At 37.4% G+C, this 26,872-nt stretch overlaps 11 protein-coding genes across 13 annotated transcripts in view; 6 read left to right on the plus strand and 5 right to left on the minus strand.

The window, feature by feature from the left end:
• Window positions 261–881, plus strand: LOC104743194. Its single transcript, XM_010464303.1, has one exon. It carries the CDS (start codon window positions 261–263, stop codon window positions 852–854), a length of 594 nt encoding a protein of 197 aa, XP_010462605.1. The 3' UTR covers window positions 855–881.
• Window positions 1,851–2,531, plus strand: LOC104739529. Its single transcript, XM_010459917.2, has one exon. It carries the CDS (start codon window positions 1,917–1,919, stop codon window positions 2,448–2,450), a length of 534 nt encoding a protein of 177 aa, XP_010458219.1. The 5' UTR covers window positions 1,851–1,916; the 3' UTR covers window positions 2,451–2,531.
• LOC104739530 (WAT1-related protein At1g09380) lies at window positions 3,265–6,961 on the minus strand. The gene is made up of 7 exons (XM_010459918.2): window positions 6,610–6,961; window positions 4,872–4,934; window positions 4,603–4,719; window positions 4,267–4,519; window positions 3,974–4,132; window positions 3,727–3,878; window positions 3,265–3,639 (listed from the first exon to the last, which is right to left on the minus strand). Exons 1-7 carry the CDS (start codon window positions 6,789–6,791, stop codon window positions 3,438–3,440), a joined length of 1,128 nt encoding a protein of 375 aa, XP_010458220.1. The 5' UTR covers window positions 6,792–6,961; the 3' UTR covers window positions 3,265–3,437.
• Window positions 8,861–11,282, plus strand: LOC104739531 (GDSL esterase/lipase At1g09390). The gene is made up of 5 exons (XM_010459919.2): window positions 8,861–9,225; window positions 9,718–9,909; window positions 10,006–10,175; window positions 10,360–10,624; window positions 10,911–11,282. Exons 1-5 carry the CDS (start codon window positions 8,967–8,969, stop codon window positions 11,141–11,143), a joined length of 1,119 nt encoding a protein of 372 aa, XP_010458221.1. The 5' UTR covers window positions 8,861–8,966; the 3' UTR covers window positions 11,144–11,282.
• On the minus strand, window positions 11,359–13,228 carry LOC104739533 (putative 12-oxophytodienoate reductase-like protein 1). Of its 2 annotated transcripts, none has more exons than XM_010459922.2 (4): window positions 12,993–13,228; window positions 12,622–12,893; window positions 12,359–12,517; window positions 11,359–12,275 (listed from the first exon to the last, which is right to left on the minus strand). In XM_010459922.2, exons 1-4 carry the CDS (start codon window positions 13,208–13,210, stop codon window positions 11,683–11,685), a joined length of 1,242 nt encoding a protein of 413 aa, XP_010458224.1. In that variant the 5' UTR covers window positions 13,211–13,228; the 3' UTR covers window positions 11,359–11,682. The 2 variants fall into 2 exon arrangements, with proteins under 2 accessions (XP_010458224.1, XP_010458225.1); XM_010459923.2 differs by having other exon boundaries at window positions 12,622–12,814; window positions 12,993–13,227.
• LOC109128879 (pentatricopeptide repeat-containing protein At1g09410-like) lies at window positions 13,393–14,281 on the plus strand. The gene has a single exon (XM_019236059.1). The coding sequence runs from the start codon at window positions 13,472–13,474 to the stop codon at window positions 14,006–14,008; it is 537 nt and encodes a 178-aa protein (XP_019091604.1). The 5' UTR covers window positions 13,393–13,471; the 3' UTR covers window positions 14,009–14,281.
• Window positions 14,375–14,907, minus strand: LOC104739534 (protein NIM1-INTERACTING 3-like). Its single transcript, XM_010459924.2, has one exon. It carries the CDS (start codon window positions 14,815–14,817, stop codon window positions 14,488–14,490), a length of 330 nt encoding a protein of 109 aa, XP_010458226.1. The 5' UTR covers window positions 14,818–14,907; the 3' UTR covers window positions 14,375–14,487.
• Window positions 15,034–18,478, minus strand: LOC104739535 (glucose-6-phosphate 1-dehydrogenase 4, chloroplastic). Its single transcript, XM_010459925.2, has 11 exons — window positions 18,046–18,478; window positions 17,314–17,796; window positions 17,116–17,210; window positions 16,915–17,029; window positions 16,624–16,829; window positions 16,434–16,542; window positions 16,312–16,346; window positions 16,123–16,243; window positions 15,821–16,023; window positions 15,545–15,745; window positions 15,034–15,448 (listed from the first exon to the last, which is right to left on the minus strand). Exons 1-11 carry the CDS (start codon window positions 18,145–18,147, stop codon window positions 15,211–15,213), a joined length of 1,908 nt encoding a protein of 635 aa, XP_010458227.1. The 5' UTR covers window positions 18,148–18,478; the 3' UTR covers window positions 15,034–15,210.
• LOC104739536 (ATP-citrate synthase alpha chain protein 3) lies at window positions 18,430–21,891 on the plus strand. The gene is made up of 12 exons (XM_010459926.2): window positions 18,430–18,722; window positions 19,032–19,208; window positions 19,297–19,458; window positions 19,557–19,637; window positions 19,887–19,938; window positions 20,057–20,171; window positions 20,263–20,344; window positions 20,438–20,533; window positions 20,857–20,958; window positions 21,051–21,167; window positions 21,250–21,366; window positions 21,562–21,891. Exons 1-12 carry the CDS (start codon window positions 18,624–18,626, stop codon window positions 21,634–21,636), a joined length of 1,275 nt encoding a protein of 424 aa, XP_010458228.1. The 5' UTR covers window positions 18,430–18,623; the 3' UTR covers window positions 21,637–21,891.
• On the minus strand, window positions 21,808–24,727 carry LOC104739537 (probable receptor-like protein kinase At2g42960). 2 transcript variants are annotated; one of them, XM_010459927.2, is made up of 8 exons: window positions 24,434–24,575; window positions 23,496–24,090; window positions 23,302–23,406; window positions 23,103–23,225; window positions 22,849–23,019; window positions 22,629–22,758; window positions 22,339–22,551; window positions 21,808–22,253 (listed from the first exon to the last, which is right to left on the minus strand). In XM_010459927.2, exons 2-8 carry the CDS (start codon window positions 24,068–24,070, stop codon window positions 22,167–22,169), a joined length of 1,404 nt encoding a protein of 467 aa, XP_010458229.1. In that variant the 5' UTR covers window positions 24,071–24,090; window positions 24,434–24,575; the 3' UTR covers window positions 21,808–22,166. The 2 variants fall into 2 exon arrangements, with proteins under 2 accessions (XP_010458229.1, XP_010458230.1); XM_010459928.2 differs by having other exon boundaries at window positions 21,924–22,236; window positions 24,434–24,727.
• The window catches only part of LOC104743195 (serine/threonine-protein kinase haspin homolog), a 5,034-nt gene continuing 3,775 nt past the window's right edge, over window positions 25,614–26,872 (plus strand). Inside the window, exons 1-5 of the mRNA XM_019235428.1 lie at window positions 25,614–25,695; window positions 25,804–25,927; window positions 26,020–26,100; window positions 26,381–26,468; window positions 26,626–26,865. Of these exons, the coding sequence (XP_019090973.1) occupies window positions 25,683–25,695; window positions 25,804–25,927; window positions 26,020–26,100; window positions 26,381–26,468; window positions 26,626–26,865 (546 nt within the window). The 5' untranslated portion in view covers window positions 25,614–25,682. The remainder of the gene's footprint in view (window positions 25,696–25,803; window positions 25,928–26,019; window positions 26,101–26,380; window positions 26,469–26,625; window positions 26,866–26,872) is intronic.

The following is a 26,872-nucleotide window of genomic DNA, read 5'->3' on the forward strand; positions in this document are numbered from 1 at the left end:
TAAATGACACTTGAAAATATATTCAAAACTTATTTATAATTTATAAACATTCTTAAAAAATAAAAACTTATAGTACTTGACCTGCTATATTTTTATTTGGTAAGCTCTTCATTTTCCTACAATGTTGACTCAGTAATTTTAGATGCCCAATTATTAAAGAAAAACATACATAAAGGATAAGCTACTACAACTATTTAACATGTTATTCAAGAACCTATATATAAAACACAATCTCTCCTAAAGTTTAAATACAAAAAATTATGAAATTCCCGCGATGCATTTTTTTCGTGTTCGTTCTTGTTTTTTACATTTTTACTCCTCATATTGAAGCAGTCGAAGCCGATGGACCAACTGAAGCACTGATCAATAGTATCTGCGTAGAAAACGAAGACTATGGATTTTGCAGTAAAATCATCCATGAAAAATTGAAGGCACCAACGGCTACTCTCAAAGAACTCACCGGTCTCATATTTCACACCGCTACGGATCAGGCCAATGATACTTATATTTTCATCGATAACATACTCCGCGAATGGCCCGGCCCTAAGAAGAAGAATTGTCTCAAGACTTGTCGTGCAGTTTATAATAGAGAGACCACTAGTTTCTTAGAGATTCGCTTTCTATTTTCAAAAGGAGAGTACGAACGTATGGTTAAAATCATTTTCTCCACAGCCAAGATCTTGGACCGTTGTAGGACCGATTTTCTTATTCCTCCTTACAAAGACCCTCTAATTGAGAAGAAGAGAGTTATGAGAATATTGATCACCATGTCTGCGGTTTCTGGATATATGGTAAAAAATGGAAAGGCTTCCTTGATTAGATCAGTAGTTATTCCGCAGATTTTCAGTTATTAAGAGAAACATATTAATCAATGGGTTTGTAACAGCTAAAGTTTCAATAATATAAAAGTTATAACAAAAGAATTAAGCATGCATTTCTTATCTTGTTATTTTTATAACAATCGTTCAAAAATAAATTAATGGATAATCATCCGAATACAATAAATTAGAATAAATGTTTATTAATTTACATCGAAAACAAATAATAATGATTGACCAAGATTTTGTAGTCTAATTGTGTAAGAGTTGTTGTGAATCACCATCAGAATTGAAGTTCGGCATAGTACTATTGTTATTGATAAATTTAGATTAAATCTAAGCAATGTTAAAACTTAACCGCGATAGACTGGTTTGGTCATCACATCAACAACATTATTCGACGCATTCACCTTCTCTACCCTCTAGCTAGTTAGATCTCGTCAACATTATCAACCATTTAAAAAGCCTGAGGAATTATTGATTGCTATACTCATTTGCATATTCGTGTTACTAAGATGCGAACAATTAAAGTAGTCAAACCAAATCTTTTTCTGATTAGTTAAAAAAGTTTCCTATACATCACAAACGTAGCCAAACCAAATATTATATTTTCTTAAATTTAAAATCTTGACAAAAGTTATCAATTTAAGTTGGTTTTTTTCATTGGCCCGTTAGATTTAAGATCTAATTTGGTTTTTTCGAAAGTTTATCAAAGATTGATGCACTCGATGTAGAAACGCTTTGTACATTTTATTCAAAAAAAGAAGTTGGTTTTTTCATTGGCCCATAACCATTGACTTTTACACACTGACCTAAGGAGCAGATTCTGTGATCCGAGACCACAAACAAAAACATAAAATAATTTCTTAATTTATTTGGTCAACTTAAATAGTTCATAAACTTTAATTTTTTGTCCAGGTAAATGAATGAACAAATGTCATATTTTTGGAAATGTTTTTTTCCTTGAATTCACAAATTCTGACACCAAATTTTTGGTAACTCACGAAGACTTTTGACCTTTGACTGATTTTCAAATATAAAGATCAAAATTTTTCATTCTCAAAGGACCACACTCACAATTAACAAAAAGAAACAAACATGAAAATGCATAGCATTCTATCGACAGTTTTGGCGATCATACTCGCGCTCTCCGTTGCAGAAGCTAATAATCTCGATGGAAAAACTCAACAAATGGTCAACGGAATCTGCAAAATGACAACGGATATCAAATTCTGCAGTAGTGTTTTGGTCAAGAACCTGGCTACTCCTGCCCCAAGCAACAAAGATCTCATGAACGTGACAGTGAGAGAAGCTGAAAGGTTCTCGGCAAACACTAATTTCTTCATCAGCACACTCCTCGATAATGCTGGAGACGAGAGGCAAGATCTTCAAATGTGCGCTGACGCTTACTCGATTGTGAACTTGGCCTTCACTAATGCTATATCTTTCTTCAATCAAGCTCACTACAGTAAGATCTTCAAGGTCCAAAACAAAGTTTCTAAGGCTATTGGTATATGTAAGACAGATTTCAATGTGCCCGGTTATGAGATCAATCCTCTGATTGAGAGAAACAGACAGACCATGATCTTATCATCCATGGAACAGATCGTTTGTCAAATGGTTTCTTCATAATCTTAATGTTGAAACATAGTAGAAGCAAAATGTTTACAAAAATATTGTTAATGTTTACATAAAATATTATGATTAATAGTATATGTTTTCGTTTAAGGTTGAATTGAAGTTGATAAGGATAAGAATTTGGGATATATAGAATAGAAATAGCTTCTTCTATAAGTGTTTTTACCTTTTTGCAAAAAGATTAGTATAAGATTTGATTGCTTTGTCCTTTTATGGATTCTTTGATCTTATCGCCTAATCAGCCGGTCAACTAATGGGTGTATGCTTTAATTATTTATTTTTTGGAAACATAAGTTAATTTTAATAAATGTCAATAGGTTGTTCTTGATTGATCTACAACCAATTGGCACACGTCTAAATTAGTGCCTTCAACTAGTCCAAATCGTTCTGTAAGTATGAAAACTATATCGCATGTGCTCCTCCATGTAAATATCTCTTTCCAGCAAGCCTAATCTTGGCCAAGTCTTCCTGAAAATCGACTATCTCCATCGATTGAAGGTACATGAACCGAGATAATACTTGCAAGTCGCAATCGAGAAGTAACAGAACAAACAACTCTGTTTTTCATTATTTTTAAATTCACCATACACTTGAGTTACTAAACCAGGATTAAACCGTGACCGCCAATTGTAGTTGACTTCCACAAACCGGAACCCTCTGTCTAAACTAACTACTTTACATTTGGGTCTATGAATATTGAAGGTCTGTAATACAGTGAGGCTGTGACAGAGTTAATTTATGTATTCTTGAACAGAGATCATGATTAGAGATATTGTATGTGTAGTGTCCATTGAATGCAGACTCCAAATAACACACATATCAACCACTCCATCATTGGCCTCAAAATGGGATATAAAATTAAACACATTCCGGAAATGGATATTCAATTTTAGTTGCAGTAACTTAGACAGCATAAATCACCAAAAGGTTCATTCATAGCTCATACTTATATATGATAAAGAAGCTATCAATCAACTTGTTTTAAGGCGATATAGGTCCTGTGGAACCATTTCCACTAGATGCGACCGGTAATCTCGACTCAATATCTTCATTACTCTCACTTTTGACTTTACGTTGCTGTTGTTTCACCCTCTCTGCTTCTTCTTCCTTCTCAGACACCTCTCTGTCTTTCCCCCACAATACGCCATAGAGGCCAATAATCACAAGTGCTGATCCCAAAAACCTGATATACATATAATAATCATACAAACTAATCATCATCCGATCCCCATTTATATAGAGAGAGAGATAAAGGTATATGGAAACATACGTGCCGGTGTAGAGTTTCTCGTCAAGAAGTGTCCAGCTGAAAATGGCGACCACTACGAGAAGTAAAGGGCTGAAAACAGAGACGTAAAGAGGACCTTTCCTCTGCATCGCCCATGACATTAGGCAGAACGCTAACGCAGACGCCACCACTCCCTGCATCCGCGTTTTATATTAATATATCATATATACTAGCTAGCTTAATTCATAGCATATGTATTAATGTATATAGTAGTAGTATATGGACTTACGGCGTAAAGAGCGGATATGAAGCGTAGAGGAGAGCTGAGAGACCAATCAGAGACTTTGTGATCGGTGATCAAAGCGATGGCTCCACATTGGATACTTCCCATCAAACACATTAGAAGTGTGCTCGTGTATGGTGCTGCAAATGTCTCACTCATCTTCGTCTGTAACCAAAATTATATTCTTAAAAATTAACTAACTTTAAAAGTATATGCACACACACAATATGATGTATAACGTTCTGAAACTTTATGAAACTATGTACATAAGATAAACCTGTGTAAGAAAAAAAGGTTACCTGGATAATGAACCAAGCGGCCCAAGAAACGGCAGCAGCCATAATAAGAAAAGGTCCCAAGAAGAAGTTAGAACTGCTAGAACTGGAACCTTGGCTTGTGATGTTTTCAGCATAGGCCCAATGGATCTTGGACTCTCCAATGCCGAGGGTGTGACCATGGTAGAAGGAGAGAACCATGGCTCCGATCACACATACTAGCGTCCCTATCACTTTGGCTTGTCCTGATGCCTTCTTGATCCCTACGGTTTCTTGTCTGAAACATAATTTTGTGTTAGCAGTCAAAACAGAGAGTTCTGTTTGATGAAGACTTGGTTTATTAAGAGTAATTTCGTATACCTGAATATTGCGGCGAGGAGGAACGTAACCGCTGGTAAGAGATTAGTTAAGGCACAAGCAACGGTCGGAGATGAATTCTGAAGTCCTATGAAGTATAGCACTTGGTTTCCAGTCGCACTGCATATTAAATCAAGGTTTAATATATTAGGACTTTTTTCCTGGTAATTAAGAACCAATGTAGGACTAGTTTTAAACAGTTTTTAAAAAGATTGTTAAGGTTGAACAACAAAAAAAAATTGTAAATTAGTAGGCAAGGTGTATGTAGATACCCGGTCATGGAACAGAAGAAGATTTGGACAAGAACCTTTAGTGTGATCTTCGGTCTTGTCTTCCTGCACAAGAAACCGTGTACGGAACTTTTTCATTAGTCATCAATCAATTAACCAGTTAATTCGTTTAGTATGGAAACAGTGTTTTTTCATACCAAAACCCAAACCAGTCCAATTGCGACTTGAACTCGTTTTATAAGAAGATATCAAGGAATAAATTAATGATGGAAAGCTTGATTCATTTATAATTTCAGATTTAGGGTTAAGACTTAAGATAAGAGGATTTAGACTGATAATTCAATGACTGAAAGAAAAATAATCAAATTCAATCATCATAGAAAGTTAGTAGAGTAAGAGAGTGAAACGGCATCGTATAAGCAAGCACGTGTCCTGGCAAATTAAGTTGGCACGGCACCTGAGGACGCTTAACTCACCTAGGCCCTAGCATCATAGTTTGTGTTGTCTGCATGTGTTTCGGTTTAAGAAAGAAAAACGTGTGACGCGTGCGTGGATTGTGTGAGCTAGACTGCGTCACATTTCTCATTTCTTTCTCTCGGTAAACGGAATTAATGATAATGTAATTACTTAGGTTTCCACATACGACCAAAATGATTGACAGTACCGGAGATATTGTAAAACTAACGGTAAACACTAATTTCAATAAAGAAAAAAAACACAATTTTAAAGTTATTTATCTTTGGCACTATACCACTTTTTCTTATTCTAAATTCAACTAAGCGATTCCCGAAATCTTTAACTTACCACATATTATGCGTATTTATATCGTAGTCTCAGGTACGACAATAAAACGATGTCGTGCTAAACTCTTCTTCTTAATTACTCACTCCATTTCAAAATATAAGTTGTTTTAACTAAAACACGCAAATTAAAAAGTCTTTACTTTTAACAATTTCAACCAATCAGAAACAATACTGCATAATATAAAATACTAAACTAATCTAAAAGTTGCATGGAAACTTGAAAACATCTTATATTATGAAACAAAAAAATTTTCTAAAATATCTTATATTTTGAAACGGAGGGAATATTATTTATCATTTTAACTTTTAAATACTCTAAATGGATATTAATTAGTTGTCAAAAATGTAAATAATGGAAATAAAATTTATTTTAAACCTATTCAAATGCTAAAACTGATTGATTAATTTATTACCATATACAGTATGTGAAAGAATCTTGACCAAAAAAAGAAAAGAGAAAAAGACTTTAAATGTAACCGGTACTTCTATGTCAATGAATTTAATAAAAGCTTTATTTCTTAAACTTTGGAAAGTAATTAATTTAGGTGACTTCCGAAAGCTCGAAGACGCAAAATCGTTATACAACAGACTCACTCGTTGATGAATGATGTCATCGTTTTGTACTTTCGCAATTAAGACGAACTTAAAACACACACTTTTAGATATTCAATTTAACCCAAACGCAATCCTAAAAGAATTATTATTGTCTGGTTTATGACAATCAAAGTTTAGCATCTCTCGCTGATCTTTTTCTAGTAATACGTACATAGACTCACAGCTTAAAACCTTGATTAATTTGACTCAAAAAAAAGTAATTAGTAAGAACATTTTTATAACAATGCCATTCAAGGTAAACAAACACAAATACAACATTTTATGGATGCAAATTTTAAGATCATAGTTTCATGCATGTTCAAAATCGTTAGTTGATCAAAATCATATGTATATGTATAATAGATATTAGTATGATTTTCTACCTTTCGAGAAAAAATGCGACCGGAAACGTCGCGATAGTGGCAAATATTTGGCGATAAGCGACCAGAATGAGAGGCTTCATGCCTGCCTCCATAGCCATCTTCGACGTAATGTTCATACCTGCGTAGCCGATTTGCACCAACACCATCGCCAAGAACGGCAACAAATCTCTTGATTTACCCATCTCTCTCTCTCTCTCGTTTATTTTATTCTTACAGTTTTATGTGTTTATATATCTCTATGTATGTCTCTCTCACTATTACTAATCAATAATAATAGGTGGAGAGAACAAGAAAGAAAAAAAAGAGAGAGGTGGGTTCTCTATAATATTTATTAATTTCCCCCAAATCTATCTCTCTACTGTGGTTCAACCTTATATATTTATAGCCCAAGACACATATATATATATATATATACATATATATGTATTTATTTATTTATATTTATATAAATATATATAGAGAGATAGAGAGAAAGAAAGAGAGATGTTTTAAACAGAAAGGTGAGAAACGGTTCGAGGATGAAGTTTGCTTGTAACACTTGTGCTCTCCTTAGGGCATAAGAACACGAAACAATAGATGATATGTATCATTTGATATTTTTGGCAATTTATATAACTTTTCTTCTTGTTGATTACTATGATAATCTGAATTGGCGTTTTGTAAGAAAAAGAAAAACTTATTTCCTCTTTTCAGTCCCTTTATTTGGTTTCCGTTTTTTCATGGGGTTTGGTGGAGCTTGTGAATGAATGGTAGGAGAATGCATGAATGTCTTTCTCAAGCTTCAAGCAACCAATTCTACTTTGATAAAACTCGTTTCTGTAATATTAAATCAAGGATTTGGTTTTTCGCTTGATTATATATATGATCATTATCGAATTAGTATCATCTTAATTAATTTACATTTTATCACTCTTTTAACTACTTTTTTTTGTTGGTAATTATGGTATACTATTTTATGTCCCAAAAAAAGGAAATTAAGCATGAATTATAAAAATATATATATTAATTAAATACCACATATCTTATGTGGTATAAATATAACCATGTACCATCTGGCTCTACACGGCGTGTGCAAATAGTTTTTCTAAATTCAGTATAGAATTTAATTAAATGCAGTACATTTTATCAATATTATTACATGTTTCATTGATTTTTTTTATACACACTTATTTTTAACTAACCAATTTCCAAAAATGATTGAATTTTTTTTTCTTGTGTTGGTGATTTATATAACGTTTTGTAATCTAAAGTAAAATGTGTAATGGAAAATTTCATATACTACAAAACAACATACATTCCCCCCCCCCCCCCTCTCTCTTATATGTCGTTAGTGTGTCTGTGTGTGTGTGTGTGCGTGTGATCAAATTTATTTGGGCTTAAAGTGCTAAAGGCCTTTCCTTAGGTGTACAGTAACTTCTGTGAGCAAGAATGTCTTTTCTCATGAGTAGAAACAAATAAATATAAACGTAGATGTACCAAAAGCAAAAACAACATATATAACACAACACGTAGAAAAAATTTAATGCTTGTTGAAATTTGAGGAAGTTAGTAATGATTCATATCCTTGCTGGATTTCAGTGGTTTCACACGAAATGCTTTCCAAATTGAAGATGACTAGTTATGATTAGTACAATGCTTCTGCGTCATTTGCATAAGTCAAATAAGCTAGCGTTGGCGTCCAACTGATTTTTCGTGTCTCTTACTTATTTGGTTTCCAAGTTCTAACGTAAAATTTTCGCCGCGTATTTTTAGACTTCTAGTTTTATCTTTTTGTTGTTTCGTACAAAAGTAAATTTCCGTGCAAAATCGATTCATTCTATCGCGTCCACTTCATTTGTGGCCTTGTGTGGGCTAAATTCGAATTAGAAGGAAAAAGATTTCTATGATACAAAAGCCCAATCGTCATGCAGAAGTATATATAAGTATGATGATGTCAAGGAAAAAAAAAAGTATATATACTGTATAAATCTACCAATCACACTAATTTAACCCCCAAAAGAACCGGTTTGGAAAACTACACTGTAGTTTCTCTTTTGTTTTATTCTTTGTTACGTTTTAGCCTAGATCTACATTGGAGCGCACGCATATCCTCTTATTTTTTTCCCAACGGTGGGAAACTAAATTGGGACTCGATCGATCTCGATATGCCTAAGCTTGAGTTATGTGTCTGTCACTATCAAGTTGATAGTATCAACCACCAACCTACAAAGTCTTTGGCTTTATTATTTCAAATTAAATAAAAAGGATCACACTAATAAAAAAGCTTAAAGTAAGAGAAACAAGATCCCACACTACTTAAAAGCTCTCCGTTCACACCACTACTAGTACTATCGATCAGTCTCTTCTTGGTTCTTGCAATGGCTACTCTGGCTCTTCACTCCTACACTTTCTTCCTCTTCATTCTCCTGCCGGTAATCTTTAATCCCCGACATCACTTGGCTGTGGCTGAAGGATGTCAACATCCTCCTGTGATCTTTAACTTCGGAGACTCAAACTCCGACACCGGTGGACTCACCGCCGGACTCGGCTACTACATTGGTCTCCCTAACGGCCGCTCCTTTTTCCGACGATCCACCGGTCGATTATCCGACGGACGACTCGTCATCGATTTCCTCTGTAAGTCAGCTTCCTCTTGACTCTAGTAATTATATTAGACGGTCGAGATTTAGTGGTAGTGGAATCAAGTTGTGACAACCGTCCGATGAAACGGATCTAAATCTTAATCGACGGATGAGAATCGCGTTACGTAATCCCGCAAAACGACACAATTAAATTACTTCGTTGAAACGATGAAAATCTAATCCAAGAAAAAAGTGGGTCCCATTTCAGACATGGGAGATGTCACAATCAATAAAGCGGGTCCCACTCTGTTAGATTTCGTTACTAAATAAAAAAAAGAGTCAAACACAAACAAAACAGCGCCGTGCAGTTTAATGAGTTTAGTTTTTTGTCCAAATCGGAATTCACATGTTGATGATTAAATACTGTTACGCATGTGTTAGATTGGAATCAAAATCTCTCGGTGATTTGGTGAAGAAGTTGAAGTGTAACAACTTTAATACTACTAAACGAATGTAATAATTCTATAAATTTGAAATTAATTTGCAGGCGAGAGTTTGAATACAAGTCTGTTGAACCCATATCTAGACTCATTGGTTGGATCGAAGTTCCAAAACGGTGCTAACTTCGCCATCGTTGGATCTTCTACTCTTCCCAGATATGTTCCTTTCGCTCTCAACATTCAGCTCATGCAGTTCCTTCATTTCAAATCCCGAGCACTCGAGCTTGCTTCTACTTCAGGTATATCTCTCTATCTGGTAACTCTTAACTCCTTAGAGCAATAAACTTAGTACTTGTACTCTTATACTAAATGACCCTTACATTGTGTTTTTGCAGATCCTTTGAAAGAAATGATGATTAGCGAGAGTGGATTTAGAAACGCGTTGTACATGATCGATATCGGGCAGAATGATATTGCGAATTCATTTTCCAAAGGCCTTTCTTACTCCCGGGTTGTCAAGCTTATTATTCCCAACGTTATATCTGAGATCAAAAGTGCCATAAAGGTCTAAACTTTCTCATTTAGGTCTCTGTTTTCATTATATCCACACTTTTAAAGCAACAGTTTCTTTTAAACTCACACGCCAAAGCTCTTTACAACTAACTAAAATAAAATAAAAACAGTAGAGTAACTTAATTAACATAAAAGCATACACACATTAAGTAGAATTGTTGAAATTTCTTTTGCAGATATTGTATGATGAAGGAGGGAGGAAATTTTGGGTTCACAATACAGGACCTTTAGGTTGTTTGCCTCAGAAACTTTCAATGGTTCAGAGCAAAGTTTTCGATAAGCACGGTTGTCTTGTGAGTTATAACGCAGCTGCAAAGCTGTTCAACGAAGGATTGGATCATATGTGTGGAGAGCTGAGGACAGAGCTGAGAGAGGCCAACATTGTCTATGTCGACATTTATGCCATCAAGTACGATCTCATCACAAACTCCACCAACTACGGTAAGCTTTCTTACATATTAGTCGGTTTATGACATCATAGAACATTCTTTTATTTGACTTCGTTAAGCATATTTGTGTTTAGCATCAAGCATGTATAAACCTGAACCAAGTGACATTCATTTTTCAATCGGTCGGTTTGTTTATATCCTAAAGCAATATATCCGAAAACTGGATTTATTTAGTTATAACGGAATGATACGTCATACATAGGTGTATATAAAGAATCAAATATTCATGTTGTATCCATGATTATGGTTATCTAAAAAACGCAATTGTGTTTGTGCAGGCTTTGAGAAACCATTAATGGCGTGTTGCGGATATGGAGGGCCTCCTTATAACTACAATGTGAACATAACGTGTGGGAACGGTGGCTCTAAAAGTTGCGAAGAAGGTTCTAGGTTTATAAGCTGGGACGGAATACACTACACCGAGACGGCTAACGCCATTATATCCATGAAAGTATTATCAATGCAATACTCGACGCCACCAACTCCCTTCCACTTCTTCTGCGGCAGCTGATATTATTCTTGTTATTATGTGCTTGTTCTGTTTCAAGTATGAAACTTTCTTTTTGTTTAGGCTTTTGTTTTTAAGCCTTTGTAATTGGTTGGATTGGTTGAACTCTCAACTCTTATATATCCAAAGTTCTGATTTCATATAAACCAGGTCACATAACAATTGAACTGACAAGAGACAAGAGATTTACTCTGTAGTGTCGAGAAAAGGGTAATCAGTGTAACCCACGACAGGATGGGCAAATTAAATTGCCTCTGTTTTTGGGTTTTCTTATTCTCAAATCAACGATGGAATACATAGGTGGTCACAAGCTCTATTTATAGAGTTGTGTAAAGACTCACGAAACTTGATCCTAAATGAAAAGATAAGGCCAAACGCAATAGAAATTATCCTAGCAAACGAAGAAATCAAAACGATAAAACCAAACACCGACTCTTGCTTGATGGGCACGCAAACACCGGATAAGGCCCATCAAGAACGTAAACCTCGCTACATCACATTGGACATACAGTACTTACATAACAGTTGAACTGACAAGAGATTTACTCTATTGTCTCAAGAAAAGGGTAATCAGTGTAACCCACGACAGGATCAAAACTATAGAAACTTGGTCTGTCATACTTAGTCAGCGGCGCATCGAGCTCGAACCTTCTAGGCAAATCCGGATTAGCCAAGAACAGTCGTCCGTATGCCACAAGATCAGCTCTTCCCTCCGCCACCGCCTTGTTCCCATCTTCTCTCGTATAACCCCCGGCGACAATGAACGTTCCATCAAACACCTTTCTCATCGGCGTAAGCGATTCCGTGCATTCGAATATCTCACTTGCTGTTTTCATCCTCGGCTCAACCATATGGCAGTAGAGTATCTCGAATCTGTTGAGCGACTTAGCCATGTAAAGCCCTAATCTTTGAGGGTCTGAATCTCCGGATTCCATGTAATTAGCGAACGGTGAGAGTCTGATTCCAACGCGATCAGGTCCTATCTCGTTCGACACCGCTTCGATTACTTCTAAAGCGAATCTGCATCGATTCTCTAGAGATCCTCCGTAATCATCGACTCGATCGTTAACAGAGTCTTTCATGAACTGGTCAATCAAGTACCCGTGAGCTCCATGGATCTCAACTCCATCGAAACCTGGAAGAAAACAAAAAAAGTTGGAACCTTTCTTCTTGGGTTTGATTCAATCCAATTTCAAAGTTTGGATTTTTTTTTTTTACCAGCTTCGATTGCGTTTCTTGCAGCGAGACGAAACTCATTAACAATGGTGGGGATTTCATCAGTTGTTAGCCTTCTCGGAGGTGTATACTCACTCGATGGATCGTTGGCGAATGGCTTATCCGTAGAAGAGACCGGAGCTTCTCGATTTGGCTGACAATCTACAAATATTCACACAATGATCAAACTCATTATGAGATTCATAATAAGATTAGCAACTCCAAATCCTAAAAAAGATGTTTTTATTTTTTTTATTTTTATAAACCTCGATGAGAAACACGACCAGCGTGCCAGAGCTGGCAGAAGAAGACGCCGCCGTGAGAATGAACGGCGTCAACGATGGGCTTCCATGCTTCTATTTGTTCTTTTCTCCATATCCCTGGCATGTTTTGATACGCCATTGCAGTTTCAGAAACTCCGGTGGCTTCGCTGATGAGAAGACCTCCCGGAGTTGTTCTCTGAGAGTAATACAAGGCGACGTGAGGGTGTTGAACGTTACCATATGATCTCAATCTCCCCATCGGAGCCATAACTATTCTGGAATATTTATTACGTATTTAGATATTTAAGAGTTTTCATTAAGACAATCTATTATGTATTTTAGCAGCACAAAAATTGAATGAGATATGAGAGAACCTGTGTGTAAGGTTGAAGTTTCTCATTGAGAATTGGGTGAGTAGAGGAATTGTCTGTTTAGTTGCCTTCTCCATCGGTTTATCTTTCAAGAACTCCAGATTTTGTGTTGAGTTTTTCAGAGATTGTTTTGGAGATTTATTACCAGCTACGTGAAACGGAGGAAGTTTTAAGAGACACGAAGAGTCAAAGACGATACACTCGAGTCTCCCCTTTATCATTCATTTGTTTACGAAATGTTTAAGCAACTACGATGTGATTGTGTGGTATCTTTGTTTCGTTACGTCGATATCATACCAGTTGGCTAAATATCGTATTCTATCTTTACTTGTCAACCAAGATTTAGGCTGACTTTTCCAACATTGATCAGCGTTCTTTCGGTCTGCGCCAGCTTATCAAAGCCTCCACCATGGTAAACACAGGTCCACGCTCAGTTGGTTAGATGTCAGTTTGATGCTGATGTGTACGTTGCGTCTGTTTTGATGACCATGTACATTAAATGCGGCGAGCTTGTGAAGTCGAAGCTAATCTTTGACATGTTTCCTTCCAAGGACATTATCATGTGGAATTCAATCTTATCTGGTTATGCCTCACACGGTCTAGGAGAGGAAGCTGTTAAAGTTTTTTATGAGATGCCTTTGTCTGGTAGTACTGAGCCTAACGAAGTTACCTTTGTTGCAACTCTCGCCGCATGCAGCTACGCTGGGATGGTTGAGGAAGGGTTTAATATATTTGAATCTATGGAATCAGTTTTTGGGGTTAAGCCCATAACCGCGCATTATGCTTGCATGGTAGATATGCTTGGGCGTGCAGGACGGTTTGATGAGGCTATGGAAATAATTGATAGTATGACTGTTGTACCAGATGCTGCAGTTTGGGGTTCTCTATTAGGAGCATGTAGAACTCACTCGCAGCTGGATTTAGCAGAATTTTTTGCAATGAAACTCATAGAGATTGAACCTGAGAATTCTGGGACTTATATCTTGCTGTCCAACATTTATGCTGTTATGCATCTCTAGGTAGGTGGGCAAATGGTGCGGAACTGAGAAAAGTTATGAAGACAAAGATGGTAAGAAAATCACCAGGTTGTAGCTGGACTGAAGTCGAGAATAAGGTGCACACGTTCACTCGCAAGGGTATGTGTAGCCATCCCGAGCAGGAATCGATTATGAAGATATTGGATGGGTTATTGAGAGAAGCTGGCTAAAATTCTGATTGCAGCTATGCATTGCATAATGTAGACGAGGAAGAGAAAGTTGCTAGCCTGAGATATCATAGTGAGAGACTCGCGGTGGCTTATTGTCTCTTAAAACTACCTGAAGGAGTACCCATCCGAGTTATGAAAAACCTTAGAGTTTGTAGGGATTGCCACACAGCGATCAAAATAATCTCTAAGCCAAACTAGAATCCAATGGCAAATTTGTTTTTAGTACATAATAGTTATTTAGCATTCTTTGTTGCTTGTACAGAAACTGAAGAGATCTCTGTCTCTTGTGTACTACAGAGAAAGATTCAAGTCTAAACAAACGTCAGTCTCTGATCCGTCTTGCTTTTCCTTAGAGCCGTATTCGTTGGATGCTGAAGAGCTCGTATCAACTGCTTTTTCTTTGTTGTTGGCCTCTGCTCCATTCATGAAAACGAAATCCTCAGGCTGAAACGAAGGGAATCTACAAACCCTCGCTCTTTCTTCTTCCTGTCTCGTCTTCTCAATGGAGCTGATCACGTATTTCCGCATTTCTTTTGCGTTTTTAAGAAATGTGTACAGCTTTTCCATCTTTTCTTCTTCGTCTTCCTTCTCCATTTTCACTTTCTTCCGGTCTCTATCCATTGAACCACTCTCTCTTCCTTTTCCTGTTTAGCTACACCACTTACACTTTCTATATCATCAACACATGATATAGATCTTGAAGAATTTCTGCAGGAATTGGTGGAGAAGATATAATTATTGCCTCTAGTGGGAAGACCAACAACAGAACCTTATCTAAAAGTCTCTCATACTTTCTTCTTTTCTTTGGGTGGCTTTGGAGATTTTTCAACACTAATATGGACCCCACCATGATGGACATTCAAATATCAACATGTCATACATGTGTACAGTCTACAGAGAATGGTTCAGCTTCAAGCTAAACTAACTACTTCACAAATAACCATACTGCACAATCTGGATTGCTTCAGAATCATTCTCATTTGTTTTGTAAAGCTCTGTTAGTCGATGTGCATATCAGTCATCTGCCCATGGGACGCCATGCTTGGCCCAGAGATAGTATGCTCCAACTGGTCCTCGTCCACCGAATTCATATAACTCCGGAGCTGTGTGGTGCTTGTCTATTTCTTCTAGGACCGGACTCAGAATGTCCCATGCTGCTGCAACCTCATCGCTTCTCATGAACAGATGATTGTCTCCATCAATTACATCATGAATCAGGTGTTCGTATGAGTCTGGTACTTCGGTTTTATACCTACAGGTTTGACCCAACAACGCAAATAACTATAAGGAAGCAAAAGTTGGATTTTCAAAAATTTGTAGAAACACAGATGAGAAAAGCAAAACTTGCCTATCTTTATAGAGCAGGTTAAGTTCAGAAGCGTCTAGCTGAAGACCTAAACCAGGAACCTTGTTGTTAATTTTCACCAGGATGGCCTCATCAGGTTCGTCACGCAGAATAAGCTCATTTGTCCCCAAATCTATGTTTATTCCAATATTTTCTCGGTAAAGGTTTCCGGGAACATGCCGGAATTGCACACGAATCTCCACTCTTTGAATATTAAGGCACACCAATCAATTGTAATGACAGTTTGATATTTCCATGAGTCAGAATAGTTATTCTTACCTGTGTTTAATGAGGCCTGTGCCAACTCTTACCAAGAAAGGTACACCATCCCAACGTGCATTATCAATATACAAGGCTGCAGCGCAATATGTAGGGTCTGCACCGTTCAAGCTCACACCGTTCTTGTCTTGAGAGCGAGATTTATACTGACCAAGGATGACATCACGCGGGTCTAGTTTGCGAATTGATCTCAAAACCTTCACCTGAAGAAGCAGGTTTGTCACAAGGTCACTTGACAGTACATGTGTACACAACTTATATATATCATAAGACAATTTTGTTTTTTGCTAGTGTAGGTTGACCTTTTCATTCCGGATATCTTCACCATCGAGACTTATCGGAGGTTCCATGGTAAGTAATGCGATTGTCTGAAGTATATGACTGTGCACTATGTCCCGTATGATTCCATATCCATCAGAATACCTTAAAAAATGTAGTAGGAAATTAGGTACTGATGCCATCTCTTTGTTTATAGAGCTATTGTGCCTTACTTTTCTGTTTGGGCAATTGATTCTGATACAATAACCTGGAAACATCATTTATAGACAGAGTGAACAAACCAGAATGTGGAGGAGGAAAGTCCAGGCACGATACATAAATATAAACAGTCTACCTGTATATTGCGTATGTAGGTTCTGTTCCATAGTGGTTCAAAAACTAGATTTGAAAACCTTAACACTGTCAGATTTTCAATGAGGTTCCTTCCTAACATGTGATCTATTCTGCAACGGGCACATAAACTGTGAATAAAGATGAACTGGGAGAGCTGTGCATGTGCAGAAAGCAACTAGATTAAAAAAGACCTGTAGATTTGCTTCTCTTCAAAATTAGAGAGAAGTGACTTTGTCAACTGATGAGACGACTGTGAGGTAAACCCAAAAGGTTTCTCAACTATTATACGAGTCCAGCCTCGTGGCGCTTGAGCTTTTTCTGCAATGGTACATGCCACATCCATGAGAGCTTCTTGAGGTACTGAGAGATAAAATATCCTATTCGCTTTTGATTCTCCCTGAAGAAGGAACGCTATTATTGTATTAGTGTTTATCCTTCTTTTCTGTTCCATATATTGTAAGCACAGAAAGAAAGAGGACTACCTCAATCTGTTTCATTCTCTCGGCAAGTCGGCACATCCCATCCTTGTTATTATGACCTCCATTGATATAGTATGTTCTACTAAGAAATGCATCCATCTTTTCCCCGCAATTTTCCCTGAACATTTAGCATCATCCTTAGTTAGCATACTGATAAAATCACATTTACCAAGTTAAATGTAGGAACAAGAAATATATACATACTGATGATCAACACGGCAAGTCAGAGTTGACGCGATGATGGATCTAAGGTCTTTATCTGCAAGATTTTTTCTTGAAAACCCAAATATGCCAACATCCTGTGACAATGAAGTCCAACAAAGAAGAGAAACCAAAAAAATAAATAAAAAACTACCCAATAGCTTTCACTGATCATTTTGTTCATGAGCAGCAAACCTATACCTCAGGAAGGTAGCCGCTATAATACAATGCAAACAGTGCAGGAAAAATCTTCCTTCTTGCTAGTTCACCAGTAGCTCCAACAACAGCAATGCAAAGCGAGGCACCTCTTTGGACATCTGAAAGACCGTCGGAGAATTGTGTTAGCACAGGTGGTAAGTCTCCAACTTTGTGAGAACCATCACTCAAATCAGCTCCTATAGCTCCAGTTTCATCAGTAAAACTTGGATCACTTTGAACCTCAGCAAGTTGTAAAGAAGGATCTTCAGGGGATGTATTTGAGTCTTTCCCAAGTTCATCGCTGAGCTCTGAGCGTGTTTTAAGCTCGTTTACAGGCCGGTGTTTCCTGTGGCTGTCTTGTCTAACATTCAGGCTTTTAAGTATCCATAGCTTCTTCAATCCACAAAATCTCCGGCAGAGATTTGAGCCTCCTCCGTTGAGAACAAGGTTTTCGTTTCTGGAGAAACTATAGTCTCTTGACGAAACCTACTCACACACACACACACAAAGAATTCAAATTTCAACATCTGGAGCCAAAAAAGCAAGTTCCTTTAGAATCAATTCCTACTAAACTTAAATTCAGTTGGCATATAGCAAAATTTGAGATCTCTGGTGAGGAGATTGCAGAAATTTTAGCATAAAACAAAGAAAGTAACTATCTTTATTTCTCAAAAAAAATGATCTTTTCGATAAACGAAAGCATGCAAGAAAAGTCCAGCGAATAAATGTGCTTACCGGAAAATTAGAAAAAGAGGCGGCGAGATGGCAAGAGCAGGCGGAGGGGGAAGGAGCCGTAGCTGATTGAGAGAAGGGAAGCAAGCAACTGGAGAGAGCCATGAGGATAGTTCCTCAGGGATTATAGCTAAAAACACTGTTAAAACTTTAAGAAGCTGCTTTAAGTGGAAGACGAGGTGCACAACTTTAGCTTCTCTAGTTTTGGGTACAGCTGATTGACGCCTTCGGTTGTTCCGAACCGAACCGAACCGATTGGCTATTGAGGAAAGGTGGGGGAATTACAGGTGGTTTAGGCGGGGGTGGGTGGGTTTGACATTGATTGACAGCTCAACGTCAACGTCTCTTCTGGTTCTGAGTCTGCGTCACCGTTGCGTTGCTGAGATCATCACATCTTCTATTCTTCTTCTTCGATCTTATCGTCTCGAAAGTTCTCACCTTTTTTTTTCTTTTTCGGCGGAGAAAGAACGACTTTTTATTTATTTAAGGAACGATCACTGCTTTTTTAAGCTTACTATCTCTGTTTCAGATTCTGCTGGGTTTCTTGTTTTTGTTTCTTTGGATTTGGATTGTCTAATTCGATGGCGAGGAAGAAGATAAGAGAGTATGACTCTAAGAGACTTCTCAAGGAACACTTGAAGCGTCTCGCTAACATTGACCTGCAGATTCGCTCTGCTCAGGTCACTTTTCTTACGAATTCTAGTTTTCTGTTGTTCTCATTGATCTGCTTTGAATTGTCAAAAACTGTTGCATATTCAGTTACGCTAAATTCTAAGAATTATTCAATTGTACCTCATTGTGATTGAGACTTATGTGGACTTAAGAGCTAATGAAAGTGAGAATCTTGGAAAATATGGTTTCGTCTCTCTTCTACGGATGATCTGAGGATATGTCATACCTCGTTTAAACCAACGAGAACATTGAATTATAATCTGATTCGTTTTCTCTAATACAGATGGGTGATTTGTTTACTGTTGTGTACTTTTCAGGTGACAGAATCTACGGATTTCACTGAGTTGACCAACCAGGAGTCATGGCTATCGTCTACAAAGCTAGTTGTGAAGCCTGATATGCTATTTGGGAAACGCGGGAAAAGTGGCTTGGTATCTCTCAAGCTGGATCTTGCTGAAGTTGCTGACTTTGTCAAAGCCCGCCTCGGTACTGAGGTGACTCATCCTAGCTGCCCGAGCTATAGAACAGCGGGTTAAATTTGTTATATCATTGTTTGATGTTTGTTTTTTGTATGTGTCGCAGGTTGAGATGGAGGGATGTAGAGCCCCTATCACTACATTCATTGTGGAGCCCTTTGTGCCTCATGATCAAGAATACTACCTTTCTATTGTATCGGATAGGCTTGGCTGCACTATAAGCTTCTCTGAATGTGGCGGCATTGAGATAGAAGAGAACTGGGACAAAGTAATTACCTTTTGGCTCTTTTCTTGTTTCTCTGCATTCTCTTTCTTGGCTCAGTTTTGTTGTTTTCTCCCCATAATTCGGCTTTCTGGTACCAACAGGTGAAAACTATATTTCTTCCTGCGGAAAAGTCAATGACACTAGAAGTATGTGCTCCATTGATAGCAACACTTCCTCTTGAGGTAAGTATTTGTCCGCTGTGAGCAAGCCAGTGACACCATGCAACAATTTGTCTGAAGGGAAATTTAGATATCTAGTTTCACTGTGCATATATTCTCTGCTTTTTTTTTTGTATTCCTATGCATACTCAAAGATATTTTAAGCTGAATTTATGGCTACTCAGTACTGCAGTCTATGTCGAAGAGATTATTAAGTTAGGTTCTTTCAACTTATGCTTAGCCTGCTCTCATAAATGTGTCTATGCATTTCAGGTTCGAGCTAAAATCGGCAATTTCATAATGGGTGCGTTTGCTGTATTTCAAGGTATGGATATGATTAGGCCACTTGTTGACTTTCAAGCGTTTGTGCACATACCAAGAGCTTTGATACGAGATCTCTTGAGGACATTGTCTTATTATATATATTTGTGTTTTTCTTGAAGATTTGGATTTCAGTTTTATGGAGATGAATCCTTTTACACTAGTCGAGGGAGAACCATTCCCTTTGGATATGAGGGGAGAATTGGACGACACTGCTGCCTTCAAAAACTTCAACAAGTATGTATAACATTTCTAAGTTCCCCGTTGAGAGATCCGCAATCAATTTTTCTGTGGAAACTCATTGGATTGATAAGTTCTATCAACTCAGGTGGGGAGACATTAAATTTCCTCTGCCATTTGGAAGGGTCCTCAGTCCAACGGAGAACTTCATTAATGGTTTAGATGAGAAGGTTTGAGCGCCTGGCTTTTCTTTAAAAACCGCTTTGGTGACACAAAAGGAAAGTAATTTAACTGATCATGCATGTGTGTGTTACTTATTGCAGACAAGTGCTTCTTTGAAGTTCACTGTTTTGAATCCTAAAGGCCGCATCTGGACAATGGTAGCTGGAGGCGGTGCTAGCGTCATATATGCTGATACAGTGAGTTGAAACCCCTGAGCTTAAATATACATTGATCTTATTTAAGTGGAGAGTTGCAGTTACAAAACTTAAAAGGCCTGCTCCTTGAAATGAGCTAATTGTCACGGAATCAACTCAAATATCAGATTATAGACAGTTTATAGTCATTATGAGTAGAACCATTAACTTAGTGTGTTAGTCAGTGGCTCTCTATGATTTTATCATTTAAGCAACCTCATATCCACACCATTTTAAATGACTGGAAAAAGAAAGTGTTATTATGAGGACTGCGAAGAATTTCTCACATTAGTTTGTTTGTATTTTCCTTATCGACGTTGGAAAAGGTTGGGGATTTAGGTTATGCATCAGAACTTGGGAACTACGCAGAGTATAGTGGAGCACCTAAGGAAGACGAGGTGTTACAGTACGCAAGAGTTGTCATTGATGTGAGTCATGGCAAAGAACTTAGCTTTTGCCATTCACTGTTTTTCTCTATACAAATTTAGAGACTCACGGACAATATGTTGGGGGTTTTCAGTGTGCTACTGCTGATCCTGACGGGCGTAAACGAGCTCTTCTTATTGGAGGCGGCATTGCAAACTTCACAGATGTAGCTGCTACTTTCAACGGTATCATCCGAGCCTTAAGAGAAAAGGTACTTTTCTAACAACCTTTAGCGAATGAACAAAACAGTTGCTACTGTATTTTTAGCAGTTTGTTTTGTTTGCCATGTGCAGGAAACGAGGTTGAAATCATCTAGAATGCACATTTACGTAAGGAGAGGTGGACCAAATTACCAGACTGGTTTGGCTAGAATGCGAGCTTTGGGAGAGGAACTAGGTGTTCCTCTAGAGGTAACCAAACTACTTATGGGAAATAAACAGCTGTGAATAAAGACTGTGCTAAGCATAGTAAATGATGAAGACTCACTCTGTTGAGAAAATTCTAAGAACAGAAATCCCGGAAATCACCCTTTTTCACCTCTCGGTTAACGCTAAACATTTGTTTTTAGCTCGAATACTGAACTTCATAAGGATTGATGATTGCAGGTATATGGACCAGAAGCAACAATGACGGGAATATGCAAACGAGCTATTGACTGCATCATGTTGCCTGATGCATAATCCACCTTCAGTTTCAAAAGCCGAACAGAAACTCTGGAGGCTGGAGCTAGACATTGAAGGAGTAAGTGTGTTGTTTCCTGTTCTTCATGTCTCTTTCCACATAAGAAAATGAGAAGACTGTTTAAAACTTTCTTTCCCCGTCTAGATGTGAATTTGTAAACTGTATTACTGTGTTGCAACTCGCAAGTGTAATTGTAATTAAACGGTCAAAATCCTTATTTGAATTGTACAATAAGACTTCAAAAGGTAATGGTACTTTGTTTTTTTTGTGTGTGGTAAACTGACACTCGCGCTATACACACCAATCTATTATACAAATCCAGTTCCATATACAAACATGTCTATGTATACCATATATATCACATTATATTCCTCTCTATCATCTGTCAATTCAAATGCAAAAACCGGAAGAAATGAAAGAAAAAAGATTCCCAAGAACAAGAAAATGCAGAAGAATCAACAACTTTCAAAGAACAGAGAAGACTCTGCTCCAGAGCAAATATCTCTGTTTTGTAATGGTAATCTGATTATTACACTCTCTTGCTCTGTGATCTTGAAACCGGCGTGCTTCTATCGGTATCCGAGTTTTCCTCTGGCGTCCTGCGCATTCTTCGCTCCTGTAAGTTGAATTCTTGCTTAAGTTGTTACAACTCTGCATACTTTTCTGTTTCATACAGAAAAAGTTATATAGCAAACACTAACCTCTCTTGGTATGGGATATTCCTCAGACTCGAGCATACGCACAACTTGGCTCATTTTAGGTCTCTTTTCAGAATCAGGATCAATGCATCTAAGTGCTGTAAGAAGAACACGTTTCAGTGCTCGCGTCGCTGGCCTAACCGCTATGTTTGGATCAATTACTTCTTCCAATCTCTTACTTCCCACCATCATCTTCAACCACTCCACTAGATTCACCTGCAAAAGAATGTTAAATGAGTCTCAAAACTCATCACATTAATCAAATCATCACATTCTCTCCATACTCTATCTACCTCATTTGCAGGACGCGCATAATCCACAGGATCTCTTCCGGTTATTGCTTCTAAGACCAAAACACCAAAGCTGTACACATCACTCTTCTCGTTCAAAAGTCCAGTATTAGCATACTCAGGAGCAACATACCTGCAATACGCAGAACAAAAACATGGCTCAGCAATAAGTTTTTCGCTTTTTGTTTTTCGGAAAACAAAAAGTTGCTTAATATATTATTACCCAAATGTTCCCATCACTCGAGTAGTCACATGGCTTTTCCCATCTCCAAGCAACTTGGCAAGGCCAAAATCAGAAATCTTGGCATTGAATCTATCATCGATCAGTATATTGCTCGACTTGATGTCTCTATGCACTACTTTTGGCTCGATTGCCTCGTGTAGATACGCAAGACTGCACAAGGAAAACAACCATTACTTTTAGCACAACAAAAATGTGAAAAACTGAAAACAATGTTAAAGGTGTTGCTTAATTACGCCTTGGATGTGCCGATGAGAACTTTCATTCTAGCCTCCCAAGTTAGATAACCGTGGTGTTGCATTGCTCCATGAAGCCATTCTTCGAGGTTCCCATTGTTCATATACTCATAAACCAATATCCTAATAGCAATAAACTCACAAAGGTTAGTTTCTCTTTTCTCTCTATGTAAGATAAAGTATCAATTTATCTTTATACCTGTGTGTGCCTTCAATGCAGTATCCTAGAAGACGTACCAAGTGCTTGTGACGCACATGACCAATAGCATCAACCTCTACTCTAAACTCTTTCTCAGCTTGTCCCCTACAAAAACCACCAACAATTAAAAACTCAAGAAAAATCAACAAACTATAAGAGAGAGAGAGAGACCTTTCTCTAAGAGCATAACTCACAAGTGGTTCAGGATCTTTTTCACGGCGACATGAGTCCCATTGACCAACTCTCCTCTGTATACAATTCCATATCCTCCTTCACCAATCACATTTTCTTTTGAGAATCTGTTTGTTGCTATTTCAAGATCTCTGAGAGTAAACCAATGACCCCATCCAAGGTGTGACTCAGGTAAACCAGAAAGAGGTGATGGTGATGGTGTTCCCATCTCATACAATGATGAAGAAGACCGGTTTGCAACACATAGCGAACCTTCTTTTCCTGAACCAGACCGGCTACTACACAAACCATTCTCTCTCTTCTTCTCCATATCCAAATTAAGCAAGAATTTGTCAGATTCATTGTTGTGTATGTCATGATGATCAAACTTACTACTCGTTGAACTTGAGACATGCTCGATTCTGACTTCCTTGATCTCTTTAGATACCGCAGGTGTTTGCATGATGGGAAGAGTTAAGGTTTTGGATCTTCTTGATTTCTTTTTCCAAATGAGACAAAATGAAAGAACAGCGAGTATGGCTACGATGAACAGCGCAATGGCAATAAAGATTGCTTGCCAGATCTTAAGTCCAGACATTGTGTTCCTTCCTTCCTAATCTGCTTTTTGATTCAGAATCATCAAACAAAGAGAGTAAGACTTGATTAAGTCAGACCAAGAGAAAGAAATTAAATATTCTGAAAGGAACTACATGAACAATGCTGTGTGATTGATGATGATGATGAAGAGACTCCAAGTTGTTTTGGTGGTGGTCCCAAATTATACAAGAAGGACCACTAAGTAAGTACATAATGATCAAATAAAGCAAGAAGATAACAAAATGCAGCAATCATTAACATCTTCATGATCCATTTAAAAGATATATATGACAAGCAAGGATGATAGAAGTACCGCACAAAGAATAAAGACAGAACAAGTAGATGACAATTTAATGATTATTACCTCTACGAATGAAGCTTGACAAGAGAAGCTCTTCAAAGAAAAAGAAAAAAAGACTACGTTTTAGATGAAACAGAGGAAACAGAGTTTTTTCAAAAAGAATGTTGAACTTTTTTTTGTTTGTGAAGAAGAAGAAGAAAACAATACTTAAAATTTGAAACAAATAGAAAAGGAGAAAACTTGAAAACTTAGGCAGTGAAATCTGGTGGAAGGGAATAAGGAGAAGGAAGAAGAAATGGAGTTGTCAAGTGGTAGGTGATGAAATTTTTCACTCTTGATTTCTTCGATTTTTTTCTTCCCTATTAATTGTTCTTTATAACTAAAGGTGGTGGTGACACAGATAGAAAGAGAGAGAGCTTGCATTGCAAATTACATTTTCATTACATCTCACATGAAAAAACATCCTTTTAATTACATTTCCGAGAAGAAGGATGATGTTTTAACTACCTCCTAAAGTAACTGTCTCATCTTTTAGCAAATAAACATATATACGTAGCAGAAATCCACACAATCACATCGACAATGAAATCATAATTTACTAGCAGAGCATCAAATTGGATCCAAATATCAAATTTCCAAAAATTCTTTTAGTTTTTTTTTTTGTTTATATACATTATATACCAGGGGCGGAGGCAGCTTAGAGTCATAAGGGTCAATTGACCCCGGTGAATTTATAAAATGAGGTGAAATTTTAGGAAAAAAATCAAATTGACCCTGATAAAATAGTACAATTGACCCCTATAAAAAATTTAATAACACAATTGACCCTTTTAAAAAATTTTTGACTCTGATAAACTCATTTCCTAGCTCCGCGCCACTGTTATATACACGTTAATATCCAAAGATAGTGAGAAGTTATACATAGCCAGCTTTCTAGAATAGCTTTTTTGACATGAGAAGTAATTAAGAAACAAAGGTTGCTTAATCTTTTGGTCATTCGTCGTTCGTTCGTTCGTATCCATGAAAAAGAAAGTCCAACAAATTGAAAGCCTTCCTTCATATCCAACAACATTCCCATATATTAATCAATTTGGTTCGGTTAGAAAACCCGGTTTAGAAAAAACATATTAAGTATTGGGTTTTGAAATTAGATTCTGAGCCCAACGTAGATTTTGGATTTTAAAACTTTAGGCCCATGAATTTCTCCCGCCTTCCCGGTCCACAACTTTTATTCAAATCATCTCTACCTCTCTCTCTCTCTCTAGAGGTGACTGTTGCAGTACACTGAAATTGCGATTCCTCTAACCCTAAAATGGGAGAGAGAGGTGAACCAAATTGAGTTCCGATGTTTAATTCCTTCTTGGGTTTGCTTTAAATTTTCGATTTTTTCTTCTTTTGTGTAATCTAATTGAGAAGATGTATTAACGTTGCAGTTGATCTTTGGTCTGAGGTCATCAAATCCGAGGAAGAAGAAGGCGGAGATGTACCCAAGATTGAAGCTGTATATCAGAGAAGGAAGAAGCCTGAGAATAAGTCCTCCTCCGAAGCTGTTAATTTGTAATTTTTTTTCTGCTTCTGCCCTGAATCTTAAAAAAGTGGTTTTATTTTGGCTTTGTTGTATGTATCTGATGTGTAAATTTCATAAACAGAGGCTGGTTGGTGAAAGGTACTCGTACTAGTTCCATCAATGGACTTAAGAGAGATAGCTGGGCTCGTTCCCTTTCCACCAGGTCTGCATTCTCAGCTTAAACCTAATTTTGTCTGGGCATTTTTTTTTTTAATGCTTGTTGCTGCTACAAGATCTTATTTTTCAGTGTTCTTGTTTTGTGTGTTCGTGTCCTTCTCCAATTATTTTTCTTAACTTATGAGTTATTACTTACTGCACACCTTCTGTTTGATGAAATGTCAAGGAAACGCCACCAATTTACTTTTTTTAATAGATTGATGATGCAAGGCCTTGATAACTGTAAACGAAGTGGTTTATATTTTACTTTTGGGTGTTTGTGACAGAGGGAGGGAGAGTATTGCGGTGCGCGCTTATGCTAACAATCAGCCTCAGAAGAAGCCAGCCAGGAGAAAGAAACCCCCTATTCCAAAGGTAAGTCGTGGTTGTAGTCTATCTTGTTCAGTGACGACTTATGCGGTGTTTTTGTATTAAGACTAGTGTGTTCCCAAAAAACAAAACTTTTTTTCGTGTCTCTGGATTCTCATTGTTGTCGCCATTCTTCAGACTCTAAATTTTTCAAACTCTTTAGGGAAAAGTTGAAAAAGCTCCAGACTTCCAGAAAGAGAAGGAATACTTTCGTGATATTGATGCTTTTGAGCTTCTGGAAGAGAGTCCTTCTCCCAATAAACCTAGTACATGGACCATGGGTGAACAAGTGGTTCCTGAGATGCCACATCTATCCACAAGATTAGAAAAATGGCTCATCTCAAAGAAGTTTAACCATGCTTGTGGTCCTTCGAGCACACTCTCTAAGATATTTGAAAACTCTGCCACAC

The sequence above is a fragment of the Camelina sativa genome, chromosome 14 (assembly GCF_000633955.1).
Source record: "Camelina sativa cultivar DH55 chromosome 14, Cs, whole genome shotgun sequence".
NCBI lineage: Eukaryota > Viridiplantae > Streptophyta > Magnoliopsida > Brassicales > Brassicaceae > Camelina > Camelina sativa.

Bases quoted from the DNA above. Each gene is read 5' to 3' on its own strand.
- LOC104743194 (XM_010464303.1), top strand. From the start codon at position 261: ATGAAATTCCCGCGATGCATTTTTTTCGTGTTCGTTCTTGTTTTTTAC.
- LOC104739529 (XM_010459917.2), top strand. From the start codon at position 1,917: ATGAAAATGCATAGCATTCTATCGACAGTTTTGGCGATCATACTCGCG.
- LOC104739530 (XM_010459918.2), bottom strand. From the start codon at position 6,791: ATGGGTAAATCAAGAGATTTGTTGCCGTTCTTGGCGATGGTGTTGGTG. The intron at 4,935-6,609 runs GTAGAAAATCAT...TTTCTTGTGCAG, and splicing joins GTCGCATTTTTTCTCGAAAG to GAAGACAAGACCGAAGATCA. The intron at 4,133-4,266 runs GTAACCTTTTTT...TTTTGGTTACAG, and splicing joins CCGCTTGGTTCATTATCCAG to ACGAAGATGAGTGAGACATT.
- LOC104739531 (XM_010459919.2), top strand. From the start codon at position 8,967: ATGGCTACTCTGGCTCTTCACTCCTACACTTTCTTCCTCTTCATTCTC. The intron at 9,226-9,717 runs GTAAGTCAGCTT...ATTAATTTGCAG, and splicing joins ACTCGTCATCGATTTCCTCT to GCGAGAGTTTGAATACAAGT. The intron at 10,176-10,359 runs GTCTAAACTTTC...TTTCTTTTGCAG, and splicing joins AGATCAAAAGTGCCATAAAG to ATATTGTATGATGAAGGAGG.
- LOC104739533 (XM_010459922.2), bottom strand. From the start codon at position 13,210: ATGATAAAGGGGAGACTCGAGTGTATCGTCTTTGACTCTTCGTGTCTC. The intron at 12,894-12,992 runs GTTCTCTCATAT...TAAATATTCCAG, and splicing joins AACTTCAACCTTACACACAG to AATAGTTATGGCTCCGATGG. The intron at 12,518-12,621 runs GTTTATAAAAAT...GAATATTTGTAG, and splicing joins TGGTCGTGTTTCTCATCGAG to ATTGTCAGCCAAATCGAGAA.
- LOC109128879 (XM_019236059.1), top strand. From the start codon at position 13,472: ATGACCATGTACATTAAATGCGGCGAGCTTGTGAAGTCGAAGCTAATC.
- LOC104739534 (XM_010459924.2), bottom strand. From the start codon at position 14,817: ATGGATAGAGACCGGAAGAAAGTGAAAATGGAGAAGGAAGACGAAGAA.
- LOC104739535 (XM_010459925.2), bottom strand. From the start codon at position 18,147: ATGGCTCTCTCCAGTTGCTTGCTTCCCTTCTCTCAATCAGCTACGGCT. The intron at 17,797-18,045 runs GTAAGCACATTT...GTGTGTGAGTAG, and splicing joins CCTCTTTTTCTAATTTTCCG to GTTTCGTCAAGAGACTATAG. The intron at 16,244-16,311 runs GTAAGGCACAAT...ACATTTTTTAAG, and splicing joins TCAATTGCCCAAACAGAAAA to GTATTCTGATGGATATGGAA.
- LOC104739536 (XM_010459926.2), top strand. From the start codon at position 18,624: ATGGCGAGGAAGAAGATAAGAGAGTATGACTCTAAGAGACTTCTCAAG. The intron at 20,172-20,262 runs GTATGTATAACA...CTATCAACTCAG, and splicing joins GCCTTCAAAAACTTCAACAA to GTGGGGAGACATTAAATTTC. The intron at 20,959-21,050 runs GTGAGTCATGGC...GGGGGTTTTCAG, and splicing joins ACGCAAGAGTTGTCATTGAT to TGTGCTACTGCTGATCCTGA.
- LOC104739537 (XM_010459927.2), bottom strand. From the start codon at position 24,070: ATGTCTGGACTTAAGATCTGGCAAGCAATCTTTATTGCCATTGCGCTG. The intron at 23,226-23,301 runs GTATAAAGATAA...TATTGCTATTAG, and splicing joins TGCATTGAAGGCACACACAG to GATATTGGTTTATGAGTATA. The intron at 23,020-23,102 runs GTAATTAAGCAA...TTCCTTGTGCAG, and splicing joins CTCATCGGCACATCCAAGGC to TCTTGCGTATCTACACGAGG.